At 42.7% G+C, this 26,344-nt stretch overlaps 1 protein-coding gene and 1 non-coding gene across 2 annotated transcripts in view; one reads left to right on the top strand and one right to left on the bottom strand.

The window, feature by feature from the left end:
- gmcl1 (germ cell-less, spermatogenesis associated) overlaps positions 1-17,757 on the top strand; it is a 31,997-nt gene extending 14,240 nt beyond the window's left edge. Inside the window, exons 7-14 of the mRNA XM_055662319.1 lie at positions 290-374; positions 1,463-1,553; positions 2,151-2,291; positions 2,455-2,524; positions 3,721-3,796; positions 7,788-7,933; positions 11,822-11,909; positions 15,553-17,757. Of these exons, the coding sequence (XP_055518294.1) occupies positions 290-374; positions 1,463-1,553; positions 2,151-2,291; positions 2,455-2,524; positions 3,721-3,796; positions 7,788-7,933; positions 11,822-11,909; positions 15,553-15,681 (826 nt within the window). The 3' untranslated portion in view covers positions 15,682-17,757. The remainder of the gene's footprint in view (positions 1-289; positions 375-1,462; positions 1,554-2,150; positions 2,292-2,454; positions 2,525-3,720; positions 3,797-7,787; positions 7,934-11,821; positions 11,910-15,552) is intronic.
- Positions 5,437-5,546, bottom strand: LOC129713450 (U6 spliceosomal RNA). The gene has a single exon (XR_008726247.1). It is a non-coding gene; the product is annotated as a U6 spliceosomal RNA (small nuclear RNA).
- Positions 17,758-26,344: the final 8,587 nt, after the last annotated feature.

Genomic DNA, 26,344 nt, shown 5'->3' with positions numbered 1-26,344 from the left:
TTACCATGGAGCTGAGTCACGCTATTCCTTGAGGTTTATAGCCATTAAAATGGAACTGTGCCAAGAACTACTGGTAATCATTCTCCTGCTTATATTCTGCTTATATCTCAGGCTGTTCTCAAGAGACCCAGTTTCCAACTAATTTTTATTCAATGCAGCCTTTTGTCCAGCTGAGGGTGAAATCAGATTTTCCATGTTTGCTATACACACATAAAATAACAAGACTAGTGGTGCTGCTGATGGCATGTCCCTAGCTCATGTAATTATGTATTTTTCTTTCCCCACCCAGCATAGGTCTGATGGAGAAGCTGGTGTGTTCGTCAGACCTGTTTGTGATGCAGGTAGAGATGGATGTGTATACTGCACTTAAGAAGGTACTCGCACAGCATCATTTATTAAGTCTATAACGTAGGCAAATGTCCCAAGGCACTTCATGCGAGTCGAGATTTTAATTAAATGACCAAAATGGTTAGCCAGAGAAAGATTTTACTAGTCAAGCAGAGAGAAATGGATGATTTAGGGTGAGAATTTGGAAAATTGTGCAGTTCTGGTCGATCCATTACGGGAAAGATGTGGAGGCTTTGGAGAGGGTGCAGCAGAGGTGTACCAGATTGCTAGCTGGGTTAGAGGTTTCAGCTACAAGGAGATGTTGGATAAACTTGGATGTTTTTCTCTGGAATGTCAGAGATTGAGGGGAGATGATAGAAGTATATAACATTATGAGAGGCATAGATAAGGTAGGTCAGAACCTTTCTCTTAGGATGGAAAGGTCCAACACTAGAGGGCAGAGCTATAGGGTGAAAGGAAGAAAGTTTAATGGAGATGTGCGGAGCAAGTTTTTCTACAGAGAGTGCTGGGTGCCTGGAACTTACTGCCAGGCTTTTGGATGGGCACTTGGAAGTGCAAGGAATGGAGGGATATGGATCATGTACAGGCAGATGAGAGAAATTTAACAGCATCATGTTTGACGTAAACATTGTGGGCACAAGACTATTCTATGTTAATTCTAGATCACGGGACTCGTACAATAAAGGTATGCTCGTCTGGCAGAAAACCAAAGTTAAGATGTACAAGGCCAGAATTAGGAGTGTATAGAGTCCCGGAGCTATGTAGATGGTAGATGATGTAGACAAATTTGTCCTCATGGTAACTATAGATCAACAGTTTCTTCCCAACTGTTATCAGACAACTGAACCATCCTACCATAACCAGAGAGCAGTCCTGAACTACTGTCTACCTTATTAGTGACCCTTGGACTATCTTTGGCCAGACTTTACAGGCTTTATCTTGCACTAAACTTTATTCCCTTATCATGCATCTGTACGCAGTGAATGGCTCGATTGTAATCATGTATTGCCTTTCCACTGACTTTTTTTGAACACAACAAAAGCCTTTCACTGGACCTCAGCACACGTAAGAGTATACTAAACTGTACTGAACTGAATTGAATCCTTTTTTACAGTGGATGTTCCTCCAGCTGGTGCCTTCCTGGAATGGAACCTTGAAACAGTTATTAACAGATGCAGATGCCTGGTTCTCCAAACGCAGAAAAGGTAAGTGGTACCTGTTGCGGTATTCCCTTTTGCACCAATAATAGCTGAGATGTTGACGCAAGGAATTAACAATGATCAAAAATGCCTCGGAATGAACGCAGACATTCTCAAGGGGAACGTGAGCAACCAGCATTGGCAACAGTGACATAGGAGGACGAAGGGATGAGATCCTGCATAGTGAATATAGGGGTTTGGCAGAAGATTAAAAATCAGGGCATCCAAGAATTGTAATCTTCTGGTACTACTTATCAGTAAGGGTAGGAGGCTAGGGCAAATGAAGGAGCTTATGCACTTGGATTCATTTTCTTGGATCATTGCGATCTCCACATGTATGTATATTTTATGTGGCTAAACATTGTTTTTGTCTGATGGCACTGTCATGAAGTACCTCGGGGCAATTTCTGTTTGTTAAACTTGCTGCATAAGTGGAAGTATGTTTGGGTCAGTAGAGGTTTTGTATGGTAACACTGGGTTTATGCTAACATGCTGATTCGGAACTTCAAACAGTAAAGGCATTGGCTAAATAGAAACACATTGTCATTTAGATATAGCATTACACTTTGAATGACTGATTGATTTATTTGTTCTTTCATACAGAAGCCTGCAATTACAGCAGCTTCTTAGACACGGAACAAGGACAAAAGTTTGCTGTTGTCTTTAGTCACATCCGCCTGCAGTATGTCATCAATGATCTGACATCTGCCAAAATTATTGAGCGAGACATGATTATCTCTTCGGGTGAGTGGCAATCAATTCCACAGGATTACATAAATTAATTCTCTTATGTTACTATCTGAAGGCACTTGACTGGACAGAATAGAAATATCTGAGTATATTTCTTGTCAGTCATGCCTGGAGATCACACTGCTGTAAGAATCTAACAGTGAGCTCTGCTTCTCAGGCTGGCTTGCGGCCATGTACAAACAGCAGTGGTTTGCTATGCTGAGGACTGAGCAGGACAATGACCTGGGGTAGGTGGCCTGACTTTACATGAAGTAACATTGCTGCTTATCTTTTAAATCACAACTTCTGTGGAGGCATGGATTTTCACTTGGCTAGGGTTTGACGAGGAGGCGACATCCTTCACGTAACCGATTGAAGTTGTCACTGCCAACATCTAGAAAGCCACCTTTCAGGAGTGGCCCTTTTGAGTAAGGAAATCATTGTTCTTTGCCATAGAGTTAGGCAGCACAGAAGCAGGTCCTTTGGCCTTCTCGTCTATGCGACCAAGATACTAATCTTTGATAGTCCCATTTCCCTGTGTTTGGCCCATATCCCTCTTAATCATCCTTATCATGTACTTGTCCAAACATTTTTTAAACATTGTAACATTGGCATCTTCTTCCATCCTCTGTCTGTAAACCTGCTCCTCAGATCCCCATGTAACAGGCTTCAACCATTTCCAACCTAATGATAGCCAGTGTCGTGCATCACAGGATACAAAACTGGATTAACGCTAGGCAGCAGAGGGTGGTTAGTAGAGGATTGATTTCCATCTTCTAGGTAAATTCCTTCAAGTCGTAACTGATCAACAGCACATGTATTCCTCCTCCTCACTACTTGCTCCCTGTCTAAGGCTTCAGACTTGTGTCATGTCATACTGACTATCTACCCAGAACTCGATCATTGGCCTGGTTTGTCTAGCATTCCTCTCCACATCCACTGATTATCTCCATCACCCTCTACGTTCCACACCTCCATCCAGTACACTGTCCGGTTTCGCCAATCTCCATAATCACAGATGACTGTCAAGGTCTGTGTAATTTAATCATTGAGATTTAATCATTAAGAAATCATGTGTCTTTCTCACCACATGCCATGCCTTGGGTCTCATCACAGAACTAAGAGCTTTGGACAAAGTTGGCAGCGGCCTCTCCCACTGTGAGGCACATATTACAGATTCAAGGCCCACGTATAATCTCACCCAGCCTTATTTAGGTACATCCAGGCTTCCTTCTTATTCCAACCTTCTTGATATAATTGATTAATAAAAAAGTGATCATTCACATATTGTCCAAAAACGAATTTAATTCCATAGAGAATGTAGTTCGCTGTAGTCCTGCTGGTGCCCTGTTTCAACCCAATTTTGGCTGCTTTGCTCTTTAATCATGTGTAACATTTAGCAGCGTAAACAAACTTTAAATGGAGTTTTATTTGATCCGTCTAGACCAAAAGAAATAAACAGGGAAGAGTTTGAGATGCACAGCATGCGGTGTGGAAGAAAACTGGCTAAAGATGGTGATGTAAGTATAATTGCAGAGAAGAAAAATCATTCTTCATGGTCACCCTTGCAAATGATCAAACAAAATTTGCTGCATACTTTAGCATTTAAAAATACTAGCATGTTTTTTGAAGAGGCGACTTGCAAACTATCTGCAAAGAACTACTTTTTAAGTGCCCAATTACAACATTGAAAAATGCACAGGTGTGTATCTACAGACTTGGGTTTGATTTAAGACGATAGACATGGGGGCAGAATATGGTCATTTGGCCCTTCAAGTCCACTCTGCCATTCAATCATGGCTGATCTATCTTTCTCTCTCAACCCCATTCTCCTGCCTTCTCCCCTTAACCTTTGACGCCCTCACTAATCAAGAGCCTATTAACCTTCACTTTAAATGTTTCCAATGTCTTGTCATCCACAGTCACCTGTGGCCATGAATTGCACAGACTCATCACCCTCTAGCTAAAGAAATTCCTCCTTTTCTCCATTCTAAAGGTACATCCTTTTATTCTGAGGCTGTCCCCTCTAGTTCTAGACTCTCCCATTACTGGAAATATCCTTTCCACATCCACTCCATCGAGGCTTTTCATTATTCTGTAGATTTCTTTGAGATCCTCCATCACCCTACTCCATTCATTGAGATCTTCCATCATTCAACTCCATTCCATCGAGTACTGGCCCAGAGCCTTCAAACGCTCCTCATACAATAATTAACCCAATCATCCCGGAATCATTCTCGTAAACTTCCTCTGGAACCTCTCCAACATCCTTCTTCAGATATTAGGCCTAAAACTGCTCACAATTATTGCTTTTATTACTGTATGGGATTAATTGGCAAATAGACTTTCTCTTTAACCATCTGATTATTGTCATCAGAAAAATTGATCGAGCATTTCTACAAACGTGATCTGTTTTATTTAACAAGTTGGTTGCATCAAACAATCATCCTACGTTGCACTGGGTGCACCTTGTGTTCCACTTCTGAAATTTTGGTCCAGTGGAGATACATGCACAGCCAGTATTGTTAACCTGGATGAATTTGATAACGTTAGATTGTGTTTATGGATCATGGGATGTGGATCATGTGCGGGCAGATAATTTAGTATCGTGGTCAGTACTGACATTGTGGGCTGAAGAGTCTGTTCCTCTGTCATACCATTATTTGTGTTCAATGTACTTTGCTCCAGACAGCCAGTGCAAACTTTAAACTCTATGGTTTATTTGGGTACAATTGCTGCTAATTTAAATTGATATGTCTACATGGGCATTAAGGAAAGATTTGAATTTGTCCACTTTGTTTAATCATATAATGTTGTAATGAGCTTTACGTCCAATTAAATAATTTAAAAGTTTATTTGCTGTTGCATTTTGTAAAATGCTCTGCCCGTCTGCAGTGTATCCTGTGCTTGTTTATTGCTGTATCCAGGTCCACAATGTTCAAATGTAGTCCTAAATGATGCTCATTTATTGATTAATATAACCCAGGTCACCTGTAGATTAAAATAAAATTGTGTTTGTGCTGATTTAAAGAAAATTGCGTCTTTGACAGATTAACTGGGTGGCATGGTGGCGCAACAGTAGAATTCTTGGTTCTTAGTTTACTGGTCATCCAAAAATATTCCAAATGGAATTTAAAATGGAGGTGGTGGAGGGAAGACTAAAAATATGGAACGCTTCACAAATTTGCGTGTCATCCTTGCACAGGGGCCATGCTAATCTACTCTGCATCATTCCATTCTAAACATTTCCTATCCATGTGCCTGCCTAAATGTTTCTTAAACATTACAACTACCTCCTCCGGCATAGATACCAAAAACTGGGGTAACTCCCTTACAGTGCTTGCAGCCTCATTTTTGATCCAGACTACCAGCGCTGTCTGTACGGAGTTTGTACGTTCTCTCCTTGACCGCCTGTGTTTTCTCCAGTTTCCTCCCACACTCCAAAGACGTACAGGCTTGCAGGTTAATTGGCTTGGTATGTTTAGATTGTCCCTAGTTTGTGTGGGATGGTGTTAGCATCACTGGTCGGTGCGGACTCGGAAGGCCGAAGGGCCTGTTCCTGTGCTGTATCTCTAAATTAAACTAAACTCTACGGTGATCTATTCAAAGGGAAATATTGTTCCACACTTTGTATTTATTTATTTATTTATTCACATTGCTGTGCGTTTCATACATGGTTAATGCTGATGGGGACTATTGTATTCATGAGTTCTCTTTAGCGAGTTCTCTTGAGAATAATTTCTATTTCTATAGCATTGTTCACATCACATTAAGGAGGTCCCAAAGTGCTTTACAGCCATCAAAATAATTTGAAGTGTAGGCACTGCAGGAAGAGCAGAAACCTAATCTGCATAGAAAGCTCCTACAAGCAGGGATACTTTAATAAACAGGTCGTCATTTTCCGAAATATAGATTGAGGAATAAACATTGACTGTTAACTCTGAAATCTGATTATCAACCTAAAAGAATGTACTAGTGCTGCCACCTTTGATGAGCTATGCACTTGGACTCCACGATCCCTCTACACATTAATGCTATTAAGATTCTTGCCATCAACTGTATATTTTTCCCTTACATTCAATGTGCAACGCCTCACACTTGCTCGGGTTAAACTACATCGGCTATTTCTCCACCCATTTCTGCAGCTGATCTGTATCCCACTGTAACTTCTGATGGTCTTCCTCACTGATTGCAACTCCTCCAGCATTAGTGCTGTCAGAAAACTTACTCACCAACCAATCTACATTTACATCCAAGCCATTTCACAAACAGCAGAGGTCCCCAGCACAGATCCCTGCAGAGCTCCACTGGTCACAGACCCCGAGCTAGAATATCTTTGTTCTCCTGCAACCCTCTATTTTCTACGAATAACCCAGTTCTGAATCCATGCCACCAAGTCATCATGTACATCTTAATCTTCTGGATCAACTTACCATGAAGGATTTTATCAAAGGCCTTCCTAAAGTCCACGTAGGAACGTAGGGTCACAGTTTAAGGATAAAGGGGAAATCTTTTAGGACTGAGATGAGAAAAACATTTTTTACACAGAGAGTGGTGAATCTCTGGAATTCTCTGCCACAGAAAGTCAACAAAATAGAGAGAGTACAGAGGAGATTTACTAGAATGTTGCCAGGGTTTCAGCAACTAAGTTACAGAGAAAGGTTGAACAAGTTAGGGCTTTATTCTTTGGAGCGCAGAAGGTTAAGGGGGGACTTGATAGAGGTTTTTAAAATGATGAGAGGGATAGACAGAGTTGACGTGGAAAAGCTTTTCCCACTGAGAGTAGGGAAGATTCAAACAAGGGGACATAACTTGAGAATTAAGGGACTGAAGTTTAGGGGTAACATGAGGGGGAACTTCTTTACTCAGAGAGTGGTAGCTGTGTGGAATGAGCTTCCAGTGAAGGTGGTGGAGGCAGGTTCGTTTTTATCATTTAAAAATAAATTGGATAGTTATATGGATGGGAAGGGAATGGAGGGTTATGGTCTGAGCGCAGGTATATGGGACTAGGGGAGATTATGTGTTCGGCACGGACTAGAAGGGTCGAGATGGCCTGTTTCCGTGCTGTAATTGTTATATGGTTATATTATATGGTTAGAATGTAGTTGAGGCCAGTTCATTGGCTATATTTAAGAGGGAGTTAGATGTGGCCCTTGTGGCTAAAGGGATCAGGGGGTATGGAGAGAAAGCAGGTACAGGATACTGAATTGGATGATCAGCCATGATCATATTGAATGGCGGTGCAGGCTCGAAGGGCCAAATGGCCTACTCCTGCACCTATTTTCTATGTTTCTATGTATACAACATCCACCGTCCTACCCTCATCAATCTCCTTTGTCACCTAATCAAACATCTTAATCACGTTAATAGGAAACAACCTACCACATACAAAACAATGCTGGCTATCCACAATTAGCCCATTCTCTTCCAAATAGGAGATGTCAAATGGTTTTGAACAACTTCTCTGTTATGGCAACACATTGATCCATTTCTTCCTCCTGTTTCTCCCAGTACTGCTGGCGGTGGACAGGTTTCAGCTTTGGGTTTGACCTGCTGGTGACGTATACAAATCGATTCATCATATTCAAGAGGAACACTCTGAGCCAGCCATGCAATGGGGCTGTGAGTCTGCTGCCTCGCAGAAACATTGCTTTCAGGTGAGGGTTTGACCTAACAGCCAGGTCTTATTCAGGACACTTGGCAGGGATGGTTGAGTTTCTTCATAAGTTAATCTCCCAGTCCGTTACCATGGGAAACATAAGTCACGCTCTTTTCACATCCACAGCTAAGTATCTGAATCAGAGTGAAATGAAATCACCCGGGGTTGCTGGAGGGAGTGATGAAAGGAGCCTGTGTCACAGCAGTTTGCAAATTGCTCAATATGATTTGAAGATTAAGTAACCTATGTTTGAATAAAGCCTGTTTGGAAGATTTATTGAAAGCTGAGAGAAAATAATAATCACATTTGTTTATAATTGGTTAAAAGAGAAAGCATCCAAAAGATCAGGCCCAGGACAAGATTACGTATCTAAAAGCCATCTCAATTAAATTTGTAATGAAATGTTCGTCAGTGATTTAAAATATCTCTCAGTAAATATTGCAAAGGATTACTTATTGAATTAGCATTGTAAAATATGCAACATTTCCAACCTATTTGCCATGACATGTATTTCAAAAACACACATTACCACTCACGGAACTTTTAGGAAACAATCTTGCAATATTTGCAAGTTCTCAGTACTTTCATCAGAGGGCAAACATTAAATTATGTTCGTTCAATCACATAATTATAAATACTTTTGTCAGGGGGAAAGATTAAGGATGCAGAAGGCATGTTTTTTTTACACAGTAAGTGGTATGTGCCTGGAACATGCTGACAGGAGGTGGTGGAAGCAGACATGATAGTGACATTTGAGGTATTTAAACAGGCTAGAGAGTATACAGGCAATGGAGGGATATGGATGATGTTCACACTGATGGGTAGTTTAAATTGACATCATAGTCAGCACAGACTTTGTTGGCCAAAGGTTCTGTTCCTGTACTGTTCTATTTGACATGATTTTAACTGGCACTTGTAAAGTATAGCAAAGCACTTAAAAGTATGTTCCATTTCCAGATCTTTAAAGAGGCCAAAATTGAAAGAGCGCAGACATCTTGCGGTTTTGCAGGATTGGAGAATGATATAGAAGTGTGATAGAGCAAAGTTATGGATGAGATTGAAAACAAAGGCAAGAGATTAAAAAATAAAGTGCTACTTTATCAGGAGCCCATGTAGGTCAGAAAACACAAAAGCGGAATTTTAGATGACTTTGTTTATGGACGATAGATAGAAAGTCAAGTGTACAACAACAAATCAACACAGATGTTAGCAGATGAGCTATGTCAGGGGCAGAATCTGACCGTGTACAAATATAGAAATGCGTTAGACTTGGCATAGAGCCTCGGTTGGAAGCTTCACTTTAGGTTTGGATATGATACCTAGATTGCAAACTGTTTGTGCAGTTTCAGCAGTTGCAAGACAGTGTGATGGAGTCTGTGAGTAGGGAGTGGTGGCCCAAATCTGTGACTTCCAGCCTCCCAATTTTTTGTTATTGGAGAAAATATCTATTCACAGAGAAATAGTCTTGCAATGTAAAGAGTTTGAAAGGGGTTAAAAGAGTGGTAGTGAGCTGATTATCCACTGAACACATGTAGAAAATGCCAATGTATTTTCAAATGAGCTCATGTTGCCAGATTGATGCCAAGACAAATAAAAAGGGGTCGTAGATAGATCGGTGAGGAATACCAGAGGATATTGTGTAAAGGCAGGAAGAAAATGTATTGCTGGTGTCTTTCTAGCTGTGATTGGAGTAAATAAGAAATGAACAAGGCAAGAGTAGTCCGTACGGTTACATTATAGAAATGAGGAGGCATGTCAAAGTCTGCAAGCAAGTCGAGAAGAACAATGAGTGATCAGCTGCCTATATGAAATTATTAACTGAGGTATCATTAGTGATTTTGATTAGAGCCACTTTGGTACTGAGGGGCGACTGAAATGTTGATTGCAGGGAGTAAGAAATGAAACTGGTTTTGAAAACATGGCACAAATTGGCAAAGCAATAACATATTTTTAATAACATAACATAATTAAACTATAAATGAGTAATCATCTCATGGTAGATCAGGCTTCAAGCAGGTTCTCCCTCACATGGAGAAGTTACATGTCTGTAGTCACATCACTGTTAGCGGGTGACACAGTGGCGTAGCAGGTAGAGCTGCTGCCTCGCAGCGCCAAAGACCTAGGTTCGACCCTCACTTTGGGTGCTTTTTGCATGAGCTTGCACATTGTTCCTGTGACTGCGTTGGTTTCCTACGGGCGTTCCGTTTTCCCCTCATATCCGAAATACGCACAGGTTTGTAGGTTAATTGGCCTCTTTAAATTGCCCCTAGTGGATGCGAAAGTAGAGCAAACTAGAACTAATGTAAACAGATGATCAAAGGTCAGCATTGGCTGAAGAACTTGCTTCCATGCTGAATCTTTCAATCAAGCAATCTGTAATGCGACCCCCTCCTTAAATGCCAGCTACAAACACTTATTGGTTCTTATTTTAATAAATGCTATCAATTTTGTGGACTTTAAATGACTTCCACTATCTCTTACCTGATGCATAGGATCATTATAGAGTAGCTGTAATTAAAAAAAATCCAATTCATTGTCTCAATAAAAGAGGTTAAGAATGATGATTCAATTGCACTGCAGAATAGAATGTCGAATGTCAAATGTCGGGGCAGCACTAAATTGGGTTTTAAGTCATTCTTTGGAGGGTTTCTGACACTAAAGCTGCACCTTCTCACAAATCTCAGTTCAATTAGGAGCCAAAATCCCAATGAATCCCCAAGTATTATTGGGACATCACTTCACAGGGAATGGATATGTTCGCAAACTGCAGTCTAATTCTAATTCATAATGTAACTCAGATAAAATCAGCAAAATCAGTATAACATCATTGTTATATTTTTAGCACAGGTGACAAAAGACATATTTACCCGCTCATATCTCCTGCAGAGTCATGGTGTTGTACAGGAGGGAAAGCGGACATTTCGTCCACCATGTCCATGCTAACCTTTTCGCCCTTTCACACAAATTCCATTTGCATCTTAACCAGTGTTTTATAAAGTTGAAGCATAATGTCCCAACTTTTATATGTTATGCCCTGACCTATGAAGGCAAGCATACAGCATGCCTTCTTAATCACTCTAATTACCTGTGTTTCCACAGTCAAGGAAGTTGAGCATCAAGATCCTTCTGTTCCTCACTCATCTCCAACCCAAGCTCCAGTATGTTCCCTTCTTGGGTTGGACTGTCCACTTACTGGTTCAAGAAACCCTGCTGGAGACACTCACAAATTCTGCCTTTTCGATGTCGTTGGCACTGAGCAAGTCCCAGTCAATATTGGGGAAGTTAAAGTCACCCACTCAGCCAACCTTGTTGCTTTGGCATCTTTCTGTAAATCCGTCTACATATCCTTTCAGAGTTAAGAAATTTTAGTTACGAGGAAGAGTGTATGTGTTGTACTTGGTAGACAAAAATGCTGCAGTTTCTCCAGCATTTTTGTCTACCTTCCATTTTCCAGCATCTGCAGTTCCTTCTTAAACAATGTGTTGTGCTTGTTTGCCTTGGGGGTGAAAAAATTGAATCTGGGATGGGATTTAATTGACGGATTGAAAATTATCAAAGCCCTGGACCACATGAGTAGGAATAGCCTTCTTCCCTTACTTGAGGGTCAATGACTAGGTTTAATAGATCTTGAGGAATTAAGATTTTGTCCAAAAAATGGTAATGTCTTGAACCGATTGCCTGAAAAGACAGACCAGACATTACCCCTCATCACAATATTCAACACATTATTACTCCAATTAGCAATTGGTTTAGTAACCTGTGCTTACAAACTGGGAGCTAGGATGAGATTAAGTAGTTATTTTTCAGTTGCCATCCAAAGTAAATTACTTTTGATATTAATTGATATTTTCCTGGTTTTATTTTACGTAAATCCTATCTGTTGCAGATTAAGACTGGCATCATTTGACAGCAATGGGAAAGTGATCTGTAGTCGATCAGCTGGTTATCAGGTCCTATCACTGGAGAAAGACCAGGTATGTTACCAAGCACCAACCAACACATAATAGGAATATTCCTTACTGAATTCCCAGGGAATACCCTTCCGACGTTTTAAAATCCATCAACTTTCTAAAGGAGCAGCATGTCAGAGACAGTCTGTGTTAACATTGGAATTGATACCAATAACAATCTACAAAACTAAAGCAGTGAAATTCCTGCGAAGTTATTAGACTGACAGCTTCTAATTGTTTAGTGCTTTGAATAATCCTTGAGATTGTTGATGAAGGAATGTAACTCCTGGTATATATAATCCAAACAGCTTCATTCTTTTCTTGTCTGGATAGCCTTCAATCACTTCTAAGCAACAGTGAAGCTGTGAAACATCATCAAGTAGGGTTGATTAGAATCTTAATTAAACTGCATGGATTTCTTATCATTCATTCTTCACGGGGAAGGCGTAACATTTATTGCTAGTGATTGCACCTGCAGCACATTGGTATCCCGGAAAATATTCACGTTTGGACTGTAAAACATGTTGCCCTAGGGTACACTTAGTTCCAGACAGACATCTTAGCTAAGCTGAAGTCAAGGAAAAGCATGTTGTTTTCAACCTGTATTTCACACCCAAGCAAAAAGCTGACATTATTAGCGTTCTTAAAGAAAATAGGTTTGATCCTTAGACGTAATTAAAGCACTGATTATCCACTTGATAGTTTGCTCGATGAGATTTACAGTCCTTTGATGGAAAAAAATTTGACACATTGCATTGGGAACTTTTTGATCTCCGGATATGAAAACCAATTAAACAATGCGCGTAATAACCCTGTTGAAAATTAAGAGCTAAACTACACACTATGGAGATTCGTGCCAGTACTTGAATACAAATTAGAATCGGGAGTAAACCACTCAGTCCATCACATCTGCTCTGCTAATTATTTAGATTATTCAATAAAAGGCACAAAGTGCTGAAGTAACTCAGCGAGTCAGGCAGCATCTCTGGAGAATATGGAGCGGTGAAAATTTGGGTCGGGACCCTTCTGCAAACTGATTCCATGTTTTCCAGAGATGCTGTCTGACCCGCTAATTTACTCCAACACTTTGTGTCTTTTTTTTGTAAACCAGCATCAGCAGTTCCTTGTTTCTGTAGAATTAATGCAAATTGGTGGCTAATGATTGCATGGACTGAGTGAGCGGAAGAGTGTGTTTCTGCACTGTACCGCACCATTACTCTAATTAGTTCCCGTATGTGCATGCCGTCCTTTTGCGAAATGCAGTAGTTTACCCAGATCCTTTTGCATCTCTAATTCTTTGGATGATCATGTGCTCTTTTTGTTCCTGTCAGAGTGGATGGTTTCACATTTTCCCACTTTACTCTTATTTGCTAGATCTTTATTCAATTATTTAACCTGTCTCAATTCCTCTATAGCCTCCTTTTTGCCTCTTTGCAGCTTACTTTCCCTACCTCTTTCGATAAAGAGATGACCGAGCAAAAGTGGATTGGGATCAGGTGAAAGTGGATTAAACAACATCTGATTATGTGGGAATCTTTTAAAGCAGGGTTAGCAAGAGTTCAGGCCCAGCGTGTTCTGGTACGGGTGAAAGGCAAAGACAGCAAGCTAACATGGTAGTGAAGATGACATGGAAATTGGTGGTGGTGGTGGAGGAATGTTGTCTAATGCCCCTGTCCCACTTAGGAAACCTGAACGGAAACCTCTGGAGACTTTGCGCCCCACCCAAGGTTTCCGTGCGGTTCCCGGAGGTTCCCAGAGAATTTTGTCAGTCTCCCTACCTCCTTCCACTACCTGCAACCACCTGCAACTTCCGGGAACCGCACGGAAACCTTAGGCTGGGCACAAAGTCTCCAGAGGTTTCCGTTCCGGTTTCCTAAGTGGGACAGGGGTTTAAGGCTACAGCAGGATATTAATCAAATCTGGGCAGATCTTTGTCAGATGAATGAATCCTAACAAGTGCAAGATATTACATTTTGGTAAATCAAATCGGGGTAGGACACAAACAGTAAATGATAGGACACTAAGGAATGTGTGACACTGAGGCTCCAGCATTGATCCCTGTGGCACACTGCACTGCATCTTCCCCAACAGAGTAAAGACCCATTTATTCCAGCTGTTATTTTGTCCATGTCAGAATGTTGCATACATCATGAGTTTTTAATTTGATGAATTTACCTCTTCATCAAAATGCCTTTGGGGAATATAAATATAGCTCATCCAAGTGCAGTTCATGGCGCAGTATTACCTTTACATTTTCGAAGTTCCTTGTAATAACATCTTTAAAGATAGCTTCGAACAGTTTCATTGTGACAATGTTCAGTTCTGTGGCCTGTAATTTCCACTTTCCATCTCGCCACTTCACACGCTGCTCCCCAGACTAAAGAGTCCCGACCCAAAATGTCATCTGTCTATTTGCCTCCCCAGGTGCTTGCTGCCTGACCTACTGAGATCCTCCAGCAGTTTGCTTTTTGAAGGAGTTACATTTGTTATTTTACATTCTATTAAGACTTTTCCTCAATCAATCAAGTTTTATTCGTCACTTGCTCATGGGCATTTACGAGTAGTATGATGTGAAGAGGCAGTAATTATAGGAAGGACAGAAAAGCAAACATGAAACATCTCATCATTGCCTTATTCATTGCCGCATATATTCCGTGATATGCAAATAATTCTGGCTGCACATGAACAATGCCCTGAGCTGATTTAAGACAATCTTCTCGGCATATATACAGTGTATATAAATCATTAACAAGCGATGGGCAGGTGTTGAAAAAAACAGGAATGTTGACCTTGAATATGGAGGATTTTAATACAAGGAGATACAATTTATACAAAACTATTGTTAGACCAGGACTGGAGCACTGAGTGTAGTTCAGAGCACCACATCTTATGTCATGGGGAGTGAGAGAAGATAGACACAAAATGCTGGAGTAACTCAGCGACCCAGGCAATGCCTTCGGCAAGTCCGTCCACTATAACCAAAATCCGCTATGATGGGGTCTGTTAAAACAAGGGTTTACTGTAATCGTAAAACTCCTATCTGCAGGCAGCACTTAATGTTGATTCCATTGTTAACTTTTTAAGTCTGATACTGATGTTCTTTTGCCATCTTATAAGATATTTGGGGGAAAGGCAGGTTTAGGGAGTTAAATTTTGCTCAGACAGTGCACAGAGCATCTGCTGCACATGTGACTAATCCCAAATCAACAACCCCTCGCACACTCTACTTTAGTGCCAAATGCACAGTCCTACATTAGCCAAGTAGTTTGTAGTTTTGGACTGATGACCTCGCGTGATTGCCTCTCTTGCCTTTAGTTTAGTTTAGAGATACAGAGCGGAACCAGGTCCTTCAGCCCAGCGAGTCCATGCCGACCAGACATCCCTACACACATTGGGGACAATTTACAATTTGACCAAACCAATTAACTTACAAACCTGCACATTCTTGGAGTGTGGGAGGAAAGCGGAGATCTCGGAGAAAATCAATGCAGGTCACAGGATGAACGTACAAACCCCATACAGACAGCACCCGTAGTTGGGATCGGAACCCGAGTCTTTAGCGCAATAAGGCAGCAACTCAATCACAGTGCCACCGTGCCGCCATTTACGCTCTTCCACATGATCTGGCATCCTGTATTTCTTACACCACTTTTTGTTTGGGTCATAGGAACAGATTGTGCTGAATCTGGACAGCCGGCTCCTGATCTTCCCACTCTACATTTGCTGCAATTTCCTTTACACATCACCAGAGACAAAAGCTGAGAGTGAGGAGCAGCCGCCAAACAGTGAGAACTGAAATGGGATGTCACTGTTGGGTCGGTCCCTGTCCACATGCTCTCTGTCCAGATGACTGGCTCTTCTCCACGAGTAGCTCACGGTCATTTTAACCATTTCGGGGAACAGTTGAGCGCTTGTTCAGTGCATCGGTCTGAGGAACTGCTCATAAGGAATAAAGAAATCATACACGCCACAAGTCACAAGGAAAGAAACCGCTGCATCTACTTTTCTTGCTCTGCAATTTATTGTTATTTTTTTAGAAAAGCAATTGTGTTCTGGGACAATTTAATAGTAAAATGGAGATATGCAGTTAAAAATGTGTCAGATGGGATAAACATGCTCCAAACGAACTGTTCTTGTCTCCCTGACTAAGCTGTGTGTACTGTGTGAATGATTTTGAACAGCAATCAGGGGGGTAACCAGTCTAATAAGAACAGGTCTTCAGTTGCTATCTAGAAAGACAACTGCCCTAATTAATGCAAACGTGAAGTGTTGTTTCTACCTGCTCCTTCTCCATGTTTATTTCCCAGGAGACCTACTCGAGGTTTTCTCAGGCAGTGTTGCTACAACTGCCCGATACAGTACCGAAACAGGTCCTATAGCTCAACTCATCCAAGCTGATCAATGTCCGTTTTCCCACGTTTGTCTCATATCCCGCTAAACCTTTCCTATCCATGAATAATCTGTTCAAATGCCCTTTTAACATTATGATTATACCTTCCTCTACCACTTCCTCTTGCAAATTGTTCCACATTTCCACCACCTTCCGTGATTAAAGTGTCCCTCCGATCTCCTTTAAATCTTTCCCTTCTCACCTTAAACATATACCCTCTATTTTAGATGCCATCTGCCTGTGAAAAATACTGATCATCCACATTATCTCTGACCCTAATTTAGTACTATTTTCTGAATAGCTTAGCTCCAATTACTCACCAGCAGCTGAAATGTCAGCATTCAGCAAATTATGGGTCCATCTGATCTTTCTCACCTCATCCTGGGACATCAATATGTCTAGTTTAGATACACAGCATGGAAACGGGCCCTTCGACCCACTAAGTATGTGCTGACCAGCGATCACCTGTAAGCTGGTTCTATCCTACACACAAAGGACAATTTACAGAAGCTGCCAAACCTGCATGCCTTTGGAATGTGGGAGGAAGCCAGAGCACCCACACGGAGAAAACACACGCGATCACAGGGAGAACATACAAACTACGTACAGACAGCACCCGTGGTCGGGATCGAACCCAGGTCTCTGGCGCTGTGAGGCAGCAACTCTACCGCTGCGCCTCCACTTTGTGAGATCTGGTTCCTTAGCCATGTCTCTTGCTCAAGATTCTTCGTTAAGCTGCAGGGGAGGCCAGAATTGCTCCTGGGTGAAGCTTTAAAACCAGGACTGAAAGGAAGAAACAAACAGCTCTCCTTCTTCTCCATCCCAAAGCAAATGGGTCCAAAGAACTAACATTTTTCAACTGTGCCTTTTCACTTTGGACTTTCTGATTGCAAGGGCAATGGTGTCCTCTGCTGACCACTGTCTGTAATTACATCTGTATTTTACAATGCGTTGTCACAACCCAACAGTCTTCCTATAACTAGATCAGTCTGAAGAAGAGTTTTGGCACGAAATGTTGCCTATTTCCTTCGCTCCATAGATGCTGCCGCAACCGCCGAGTTCCTCCAGCACTTCCTATAACTGCACCTAAAAACAGTTTAATAACCTTATTGCACTTATTACCACAGTTTTCCCTGTTTAGAATGTTTGAACGAGAAATGGAAGATTAGAGCGGGAATGATCAAGATGTTTCAATCTTTACTTTGATACAGTACCTTGTTTTACAGTGTTGGCATGCACGACCTGCTTTGTACCTGAGTGATGCACTCTATATTTGATAATCATTAAACATGTCGAGCCTTATGTACCAAAAAAAAACTACAGATGCTGGAAATCTGAAATAAAAACAGAGAGGGCTGGAAATACTCAGCAGGTCGGGCAACATATGTGGAAGCATTTCAGAAATATTGACTATGCATCTTTCTTCACAAAATCTGCCTGACTTGCTGAGTATGTACACCACTTTCTGTGTATTTTCCCCCTATTTACTACTTGAGGCTAGGTAGACTGGATTTATTTTGGTCGCTTTTTGATGTATTTCTTCCCCACTCCCACTCATGTCAGAATCACGCGAGCTCAGCTCTTGAATGGCGTTGCCGCATAATATAGGACTCTGACCACATGCACTCTTTTCCAAACATACTTTATTTACATGCATAAGGTGAGCAGCACAGTCACAAATTCTACTATTCTCTTTCTCTCGTAAAACCTACTGCAGACACTCTATTCCATCGCAGTTAAATGTTCTGTCAGAGGAATTCCTTTCCTTTCCCCTCTGTCCACTCTTGACCATTTTTCTATTTTCTTTTCACTTTCTGGTCCATAATGTATCAACATAAACAGCTGGCGTCCCCTTGATGGGTCTGGGCCAATTCTTTGACACCCCCCATTCATGCTTAAATTTCACTCGCGTAGCCTCTCACATTCGAACATAAAATTCTCACTCATCCTCAGTCCTTCTTCCTATGACCTTTGTGTGTGTCTCCAGCCCACCGATACAGTCACAGAGTGATACAGTGTGGCCCAACTTACCCACACCGGCCAACATGGCCCAGCTACACTAGTCCCACCCGCCCGGGATTAGTCCATATTTCTCCAAACCTCTCCTATCCATGTACCTATCTAACTATTTCTTAAATGTTGTGATAGTCCCTGCCCCAACTAACTCTGGCAGCTTGTTCCACCACCCTTTATGTGAAAACGTTACCCCTCAATTTCCTATTAAATCTTTTCCCCTTATGTCCTCTGGTCCTCGATTCACCTACTGGGCAAGAGACTCTGCATCCTCCTTTGTAGTAATTGCTATTCCCCTCTTCCTTTCACTTTATGCCGATCGTTATTCCCCTCGGCATCACTATTCCTATTCCCTTATCCCTCGCCTTGATGACCAGCATTCTCTGTGTTTTATCCCCGCTGTTTACTGCTTGAGGCAAGGAAGAAGAGATTTATTTTAGTTCGCTTTTCTTGAGGGACAGAGGCCACTGCTATTGCCATTGTGTCATAATCCCAGGTCAGAATCACGCGAGTACCAGCACTTAAGGAGTTAAAGTTTTGCAGTGTGGAACAGCATTTGCAATCTGCGACTCATAGCAACCGTCTGGAACATGGTGTCCTCACCTCTCAATCATTTCTAGCCATGTTTGGTACAGTGACATAGCCTGTAAATGTTTGCCATCGAAGTGGAATAGCTCCAATATTTCAGCAGCTTACATTTTTATATTGCATGTTTAATTACAAAAAAGATCCCAACTTATTTCCAGGGAAGATTCTCAAATAAAATTTATACTTGGTTCTTGGTTTCTTGGTCCTCCAAAATATTCCAAATGGAATTTAAACTGGAGGTGGTACCTCATGGTAGTACCCCATCTCCCCCCTCCCCCACCCCTCTCTCCTCGCCCCTCTCCCTCTCCTCCTCACTCCTCCCCTCTCCTCCCCCTATCCCTCTCTCCCCCACACCCCTTCCCCTCTCTACCCCCCCCCCTTCCCTCCCTCTCTCCCTCCGCCCCCTTCCCCGTACCCCTCTGTCCCTCGTCCACCTACCCCCCCTCCCCCTCTTCCACTCCTCTCTCACTTCCACTTCTCTTTTCCCCTCCCTCCCCCCACCCCCCCTCCCTTTCCCCTACCCCTCTGTCCCTCTTCCACCACTCCCCTACCCCTACTTCTGTCTCGTAACTCATGCCCCCTTCGCCCCCCCTCCCTACCCACTCTTCCCTTCTCTCCCCCCCCCCTCCCCCCTCTCTCTCCCCCCCCACTCTCCCCTCCCTCCCTCCACGTTCTTCCCATCTCCCCCCTCCTCCCCCTCCCTCCCCCACACCTCTCTCCCCCATCCCTCTCTCCTCCCGTACCCCTCCCCTCTCCATCTCCCTCTCCTCATCCCTCTCCCTGCCTGCAGTCATACACAATAATAATAAATAACAAAACATACAATAAACAAGCACCTAGTTCACCAAGCACCTCCTCACTGTGATAGAGGTAAAAGTCTTAGTCTCTATATATACTGAATACTATATATACTGAACCACCTAAGACATTATAAAGACCCAACAGCCCTAACCATTCATTGTATAATAAAGATTTTCTTCATGTAATTATTGTTCCTTTTGCCAATTACCTTAATTTTATCTGTTCTGGTTCTTGATCCTTTTGCCAATGAAAACAGTTTTAGTTTAAATCCAATGTGTGTTCCAATTAGCTCCGGCTCTTAAAGATAACGGAGTCAGGGGATATGGGCAGAAGGCAGGAACGGGGTACTGATTGGGGATGATCAGCCGTGATTACATTGAATGGCGGTGCTGACTCGAAGGGCCGAATGGCCTACTCCTGCACCTATTGCCTATTCACTTTTTATAATCTTAAGCACTTCTATTAGACCGTCTTGCAATTGCCATTCCAAGGAGAACAACTCCAGCTTCTCCAGTTCCAGATGATAGCTCCACTTTTGCGAGAAATGTTTTGGTAAATATTTTCTGCACTCTCCCTAATTTCATAACAACTTCTGTGTTTCGAAACGATGCGTTATAACTTCATTGTACGTGTACTGTTTGTCTGTATTTATTAAACCCAACATCCCATATGTTTTTACACAATGGAAATCCAACACCCTGCCGGCTTGAGCAAACTGTCTGTATTTTCTCAGATCTCTCTGTTCTACTCTTTTTTAAATTGTGCCTTTTGTTTGTATTGTGTTTTCCCATTCTTCCAACCAAAATATAACGCTTCAAATCACTCAACATTAAATTTAATCTGCCTCCTATCATGTGTCATTTCCTATGAGAGTAAGGTGATCCATAACCTGTGGAAGATTCCTAGACAGCCTCCTGATAGCAAACAGACATGTTTCTGGATAGCTTGCATCATACTTGTGAAACATTGACTGCAGATTTAGGAAATGGGGCACTCCCTCAGTATCAGAGATTCAGTCTGAATTTTTATGCCTGCATCTGTGGGGTCACAGTTTCAGAATAAGGAGTAGGTCATTTGAGGGGAAAAAAATTATTCACCCAGAGAGTTGTGAATCTGTGGAATTATCTGCCACAGAAGGCACTGGATGTTTTCAAGAGAGAGTTAGATTTAGCTCTTGGGGCTAATGGAATCAAGGGATATGGGGGGAAAGCAGGAAGAGGGGGGGGGTTACTGATTTTGGATGATCAGCCATAATCATATTGAATGGCGGTGCTGGTTCGAAGGGCCGAATGGCCTACTCCTGCGCCTTTTTTCCTATGTTTCTATTAGTGCAGCAAAAGAAGAACTTTTTTCACGCAGAGAGTGGTGAATCTCTGGAACTCTCTGCCACAGAGGGTAGTTGAGGCCAGTTCATTGGCTATATTTAAGAGGGAGTTAGATGTGGCCCTTGTGGCTAAGGGGATCAGGGGGTATGGAGAGAAGGCAGGTACGGGATACTGAGTTGGATGATCAGTCATGATCATATTGAATGGCGGTGCAGGCTCGAAGGGCCGAATGGCCTACTCCTGCACCTAATTTCTATGTTTCTAAATCCTTCAGTGTCGTTCTTCGACCATTCTGCAATGCACTTTTGAAACGACTGTAAGATCTCAACATCCCTGCAGGTGGCAGCACTGAGCCACGTGCCATGAGGAATCAGAGCAGTGAAATGAATGTCAGAGTCTTGGTTCGGACAGAAATGGTGAAGATTTTGGACTTCACGGGCTACAAATGCACAGGCTGGGTGAATGTGCATTGAGAAATGCATTTTTCAAATTAAGACTTTGTGACTTGAGTCATGCATTTGGAGTCACAACACAAAAACATGCCCCTTGCTCAGTATATCCATGCAGACCACAGTACCTATCCCTCCCTACTAATCTAATTTACCAGCACAGCCTGCCTTCACCACTCCATCAGACATCATATTCCAGTGTGTTAACCTCCGAGACCTGAGAATGAATGTGCTTCAGTGGTTGGAAGGATTTAATAGGAAAACCGAGGGGTAACTCTTTCAAACAAAGGGTAGTGAGTGTATAGAATGAACTGCCAGATGAGGTAGTTGAGGCAGGGAATATTTCAACATTTCAGAAACAGTTAGACAGAAACATGGATAGTACAGGTTTGGATGGATATGGGCCAAACGCGGGCGGTGGGATTAATGTAGATGGCAAGAGTGGGAAAGTTCTTGGTTTCTTGGTCCTCCAAAATATTCCAACGCTGTATGACTATGCTGTCTGTCCCACTGAGTTACGTGAGCATTTTGTGTCTACCCATTTTCAGACTGATTGACTTCAGGTCTGGCTGATTCTAAGATCTTTGATTCAGACTGGGAGTATGTGGGCTTGAATGAGTAAGTGGTCTCCAGTTACAGATGTGGCCCCACCAGCTATCAGATGTTCTAGTCAACTGGAGACACTAAACCTGGAGTTCACCAGCTTCTTGCGTTCAAATCTGTTGTGTCCCAGGATACCTGGTGTAGAAATGTTAAAACGCACACCTCCAGATTCAGGGACAAATTCTTCCCAGCTGTTATCAGACAGCTGAATCATCCTCCCACAACCGGAGAGCAGTGCTGACTACCAATTTCCTCTTTGGTGACATCACCTATTCCTTCACTCGATAGATGCTGCCTCACCCGCTGAGTTTCTCCAGCATTTTTATCTACCTTCGATTTTTCCAGCATCTGCAGTTCCTCCTTAAACACTCAGACTATCCTTGATCAGACTTTGCTGGGTTTACCTGACACTAAATGTTATTCCCTTATCATGTATCTGTACAGTGTGAATGGATCGATTGTAATCTATTGTCGGGATATGGGGAGAAGGCAGGAACGGGGTATTGATTGGGGATGATCAGCTATGATCACATTGAATGGCGGCGCTGGCTCGAAGGGCCAAATGGCCTACTACTGCACCGTCTATTGTCTTTCTACTGCCTGCATAGCACGCAACAAAAGCTTTTCACTGTACCTCGGTACATAGAAAATAGGTGCAGGAGTAGGCCATTCGGCCCTTCGAGCCTGCACCACCATTCAATATGATCATGGCTGATCATCCAACTCAGTATCCCGTACCTGCCTTCTCTCCATACCCCCTGATCCCTTTAGCCACAAGGGCCACATCTAACTCCCTCTTAAATATAGCCAATGAACTGTGGCCTCAACTACCTTCTGTGGCAGAGAATTCCAGAGATTCACCACTCTCTGTGTGAAAAATGTTTTTTCTCATCGTGGGATGTCAGGACTGTCTTATGAAGAAAGACTGGATAGACTTGGTTTATACTCTCTAGAATTTAGAAGATTGAGAGGGGATCTTATAGAAACTTACAAAATTCTTAAGGGGTTGGACAGGCTAGATGCAGGAAGATTGTTCCCGATGTTAGGGAAGTCCAGGACAAGGGGTTACAGCTTAAGGATAAAGGGGAAATCCTTTAAAACCGAGATGAGAAGAACTTTTTTCACGCAGAGAGTGGTGAATCTCTGGAACTCTCTGCCACAGAGGGTAGTTGAGGCCAGTTCATTGGCTATATTTAAGAGGGAGTTAGATGTGGCCCTTGTGGCTAAGGGGATCAGGGGGTATGGAGAGAAGGCAGGTACGGGATACTGAGTTGGATGATCAGCCATGATCATATTGAATGGCGGTGCAGGCTCGAAGGGCCGAATGGCCTACTCCTGCACCTAATTTCTATGTTTCTATCTCGGTCCTAAAAGATTTCCCCCCTTATCCTTAAACTGTAACCCCTTGTTCTGGACTTCCCCAACATCGGGAACAATCTTCCTGCATCTAGCCTGTCCAACCCCTTAAGAATTTTCTTAAGTTTCTATAAGATCCCTCCCTCAATCTTCTAAATTCTAGCGAGTACAAGCCGAGTCTATCCAGTCTTTCTTCATATGAAAGTCCTGACATCCCTGGAATCAGTCTGGTGAACCTTCTCTGTGCTCCCTGTATGGCAACGTGACAATAAACTAAACTAACTCTCTCCGGAGATGCTGCCTGTCCCACTGAGTTACTCCAGCATTTTGTGTTTAAACTTCGATTTAAACCAGCAGCATCTGCAGTTCTTTCTTACAAACAAACCCATGGTACAGGACAAGGTTGAGAAAATGTTGCTGCATCACATGATTTAAATGTTGCCAAACACTTCACGGCCAAATTGTTACTTTCCAATTTCCGTCGCTACTATTGTAAGTAAACATTCCAGCTAATTGGCACAAAGCCGGATGCCTGAACACCCTCGGATAGTGTTGATTGAGGGAAGAATATTGGCTCAGACACCGACATTCTTTTCCATATAAGGCCTCAGTGCAACACCCCGCAGTAATGTGGCATTATCTCATAGTGGCGCGACCAGTGTGGTATGGTCTGTAAGAAATGGGACATCCTACCTACACGAGGGACCACCCTAACACACATTCCAACTGTGTAGATTGAGATGGGAGCACAAGAGGTAGCCTTTGGCCATACCACCAGTCTCTGAAGCCAACATCCCTCTCAACCAAAAGCACACCAGCTGCCGATAAAACTCGTATCTTCAAGGCATTGAGATTGAGAGATGCAAGCATGAAATCTCAGGCACACGCCAAGGGAATAGTGCAGTCAGAAGTGCTGCTGCCTTTTTTACACGGGGTTTTAAAGCAATCTTCTCAGGTGGAAATAAATCATATTGCTCTCGAGGGCGAGGTTGGCAAATCAATTTGGCGTCATGGAAAATGTTCATTTCTCAGCCAAAGTCACTGAAAGCAGTTGGTCCCACTTTCTGTGGAGGAAGGAACTGCAGATGCTGGTTTACGCCGAAAATAGACACAAAAATGCTGGAGTAATTCAGCGGGACAGGCAGCATCTCTGGGGAGAATGGATGAAGTAGTCTGAAGGAAAGATTATAGAGGAGCTCTATAATCTTTGGTCTAAAGAAAGGTCTCGCAAAACGTTACCCATTCTCTCTCCTCATAGATGCTGCCTGACCCGCTGGGTTACATTTTGTGTATATCTTCGGTCCAGTAGGTTAATTGTAAATTGCCTCCTAGTGTGTTGGGAGAGGATGAGAAAGTGGGGAAACAGAGTTTCAGTTTTAATTTATGGTCAATAGACACAAACAAAGCTGGAGAAACTCAGCGGGACAGGCAGCATCTCTGAAGAAGGCTCATCAGCGTCTCTTCTTCCTGAGGAGACTGAAGAAGGTCCATCTGTCTCCTCAGATCCTGGTGAACTTCTACCGCTGCACCATCGAGAGCATCCTTACCAACTGCATCACAGTATGGTATGGCAACTGCTCTGTCTCCGACCGGAAGGCATTGCAGAGGGTGGTGAAAATTGCCCAACGCATCACCGGTTCCTCGCTCCCCTCCATTGAGTCTGTCCAGAGCAAGCATTGTCTGCGGAGGGCGCTCAACATCGCCAAGGACTGCTCTCACCCCAACCATGGACTGTTTACCCTCCTACCATCCGGGAGGCGCTACAGGTCTCTCCGTTGCCGAACCAGCAGGTCGAGGAACAGCTTCTTCCCGGTGGCTGTCACTCTACTCAACAACGTACCTCGGTGACTGCCAATCACCAACCCCCCCCACACTTATTATTATTTATTCAAATCGTTTGCTATGTCGCTCTTCAAGGGAGATGCTAAATGCATTTCGTTGTCTCTGTACTGTACACTGACAATGACAATTAAAATTGAATCTGAAATTAAAATTGAAATTAAAAAATTGAATCTGAGAGAAGGAATGGGTGACGTTTCTGATCGAGACCCTTCTTCAGACTGGTTAGGGATAAGGGAAACGAGAGATACAGACGATGATGTAGAGAGATAAAGAACAATGAATGAACGACATGCAAAAAAGTAACGATGATGAAGGAAATAGGTTATTTGTTGGGTGAAAACGAGAAGCTGGTGCGACTTGGTGGGGGAGGGATGGAGAGAGAGGGAATGCCAGGGGCTACCTGAAGTTAGATAAATCAATATTCATACCACTGGGCTGTAAGCTGCCCAGGCGAAATATGAGATGCTGTTCCTCCTAATTTACGTTTAGTCTCACTCTGACAATGGAGGAGACCTAGGACAGAAAGGCCAGTGTGCGAATGGGAAGGAGAATTAGATATTTAAGAAGGAACTGCAGATGCTGGAAAATCGAAAGTGCTGGAGAAACTCAGCGGGTGCAGCAGCATCTATGGAGCGATGAAAATTTCCTTCGCTCCATAGATGCTGCTGCACCCTTGGAGAATTAGATGGATGTTTGATTTATTGTCTCCAATGAGGTAGATAGTAGTCCAGGACTGCTCTCTCGTTGGATCATTCAGTCGCCTGCCAACGAGAACTAGTGTGAACGGGTGATCAATGGTTGGAGTGGATGTGGGCCGAACAGCCTGTTTGTTTCCATGCTGTACCATTCTATGATTCAATGAACAGTGTTCTGCGGTCAAAGATGACACCAGTCTGAAGAAGGGTCTCGTTCCCATTCCCTTCTCTCCAGAGATTCAGATTCAGATTCAATTTTAATTGTCATTGTCAGTGTACAGTACAGGGACAACGAAATGCATTGAGTACAGTACAGAGACAACGAGATGCTGCCTGGCCCGCTGATTTACTCCAGCGTTTTGTAGTCTATCTTTGGTTTAAACCAGCATCTGCACCT

The sequence above is a fragment of the Leucoraja erinacea genome, chromosome 35 (assembly GCF_028641065.1).
Source record: "Leucoraja erinacea ecotype New England chromosome 35, Leri_hhj_1, whole genome shotgun sequence".
NCBI lineage: Eukaryota > Metazoa > Chordata > Chondrichthyes > Rajiformes > Rajidae > Leucoraja > Leucoraja erinaceus.
This window is presented reverse-complemented; position numbering and strand designations above follow the sequence as displayed.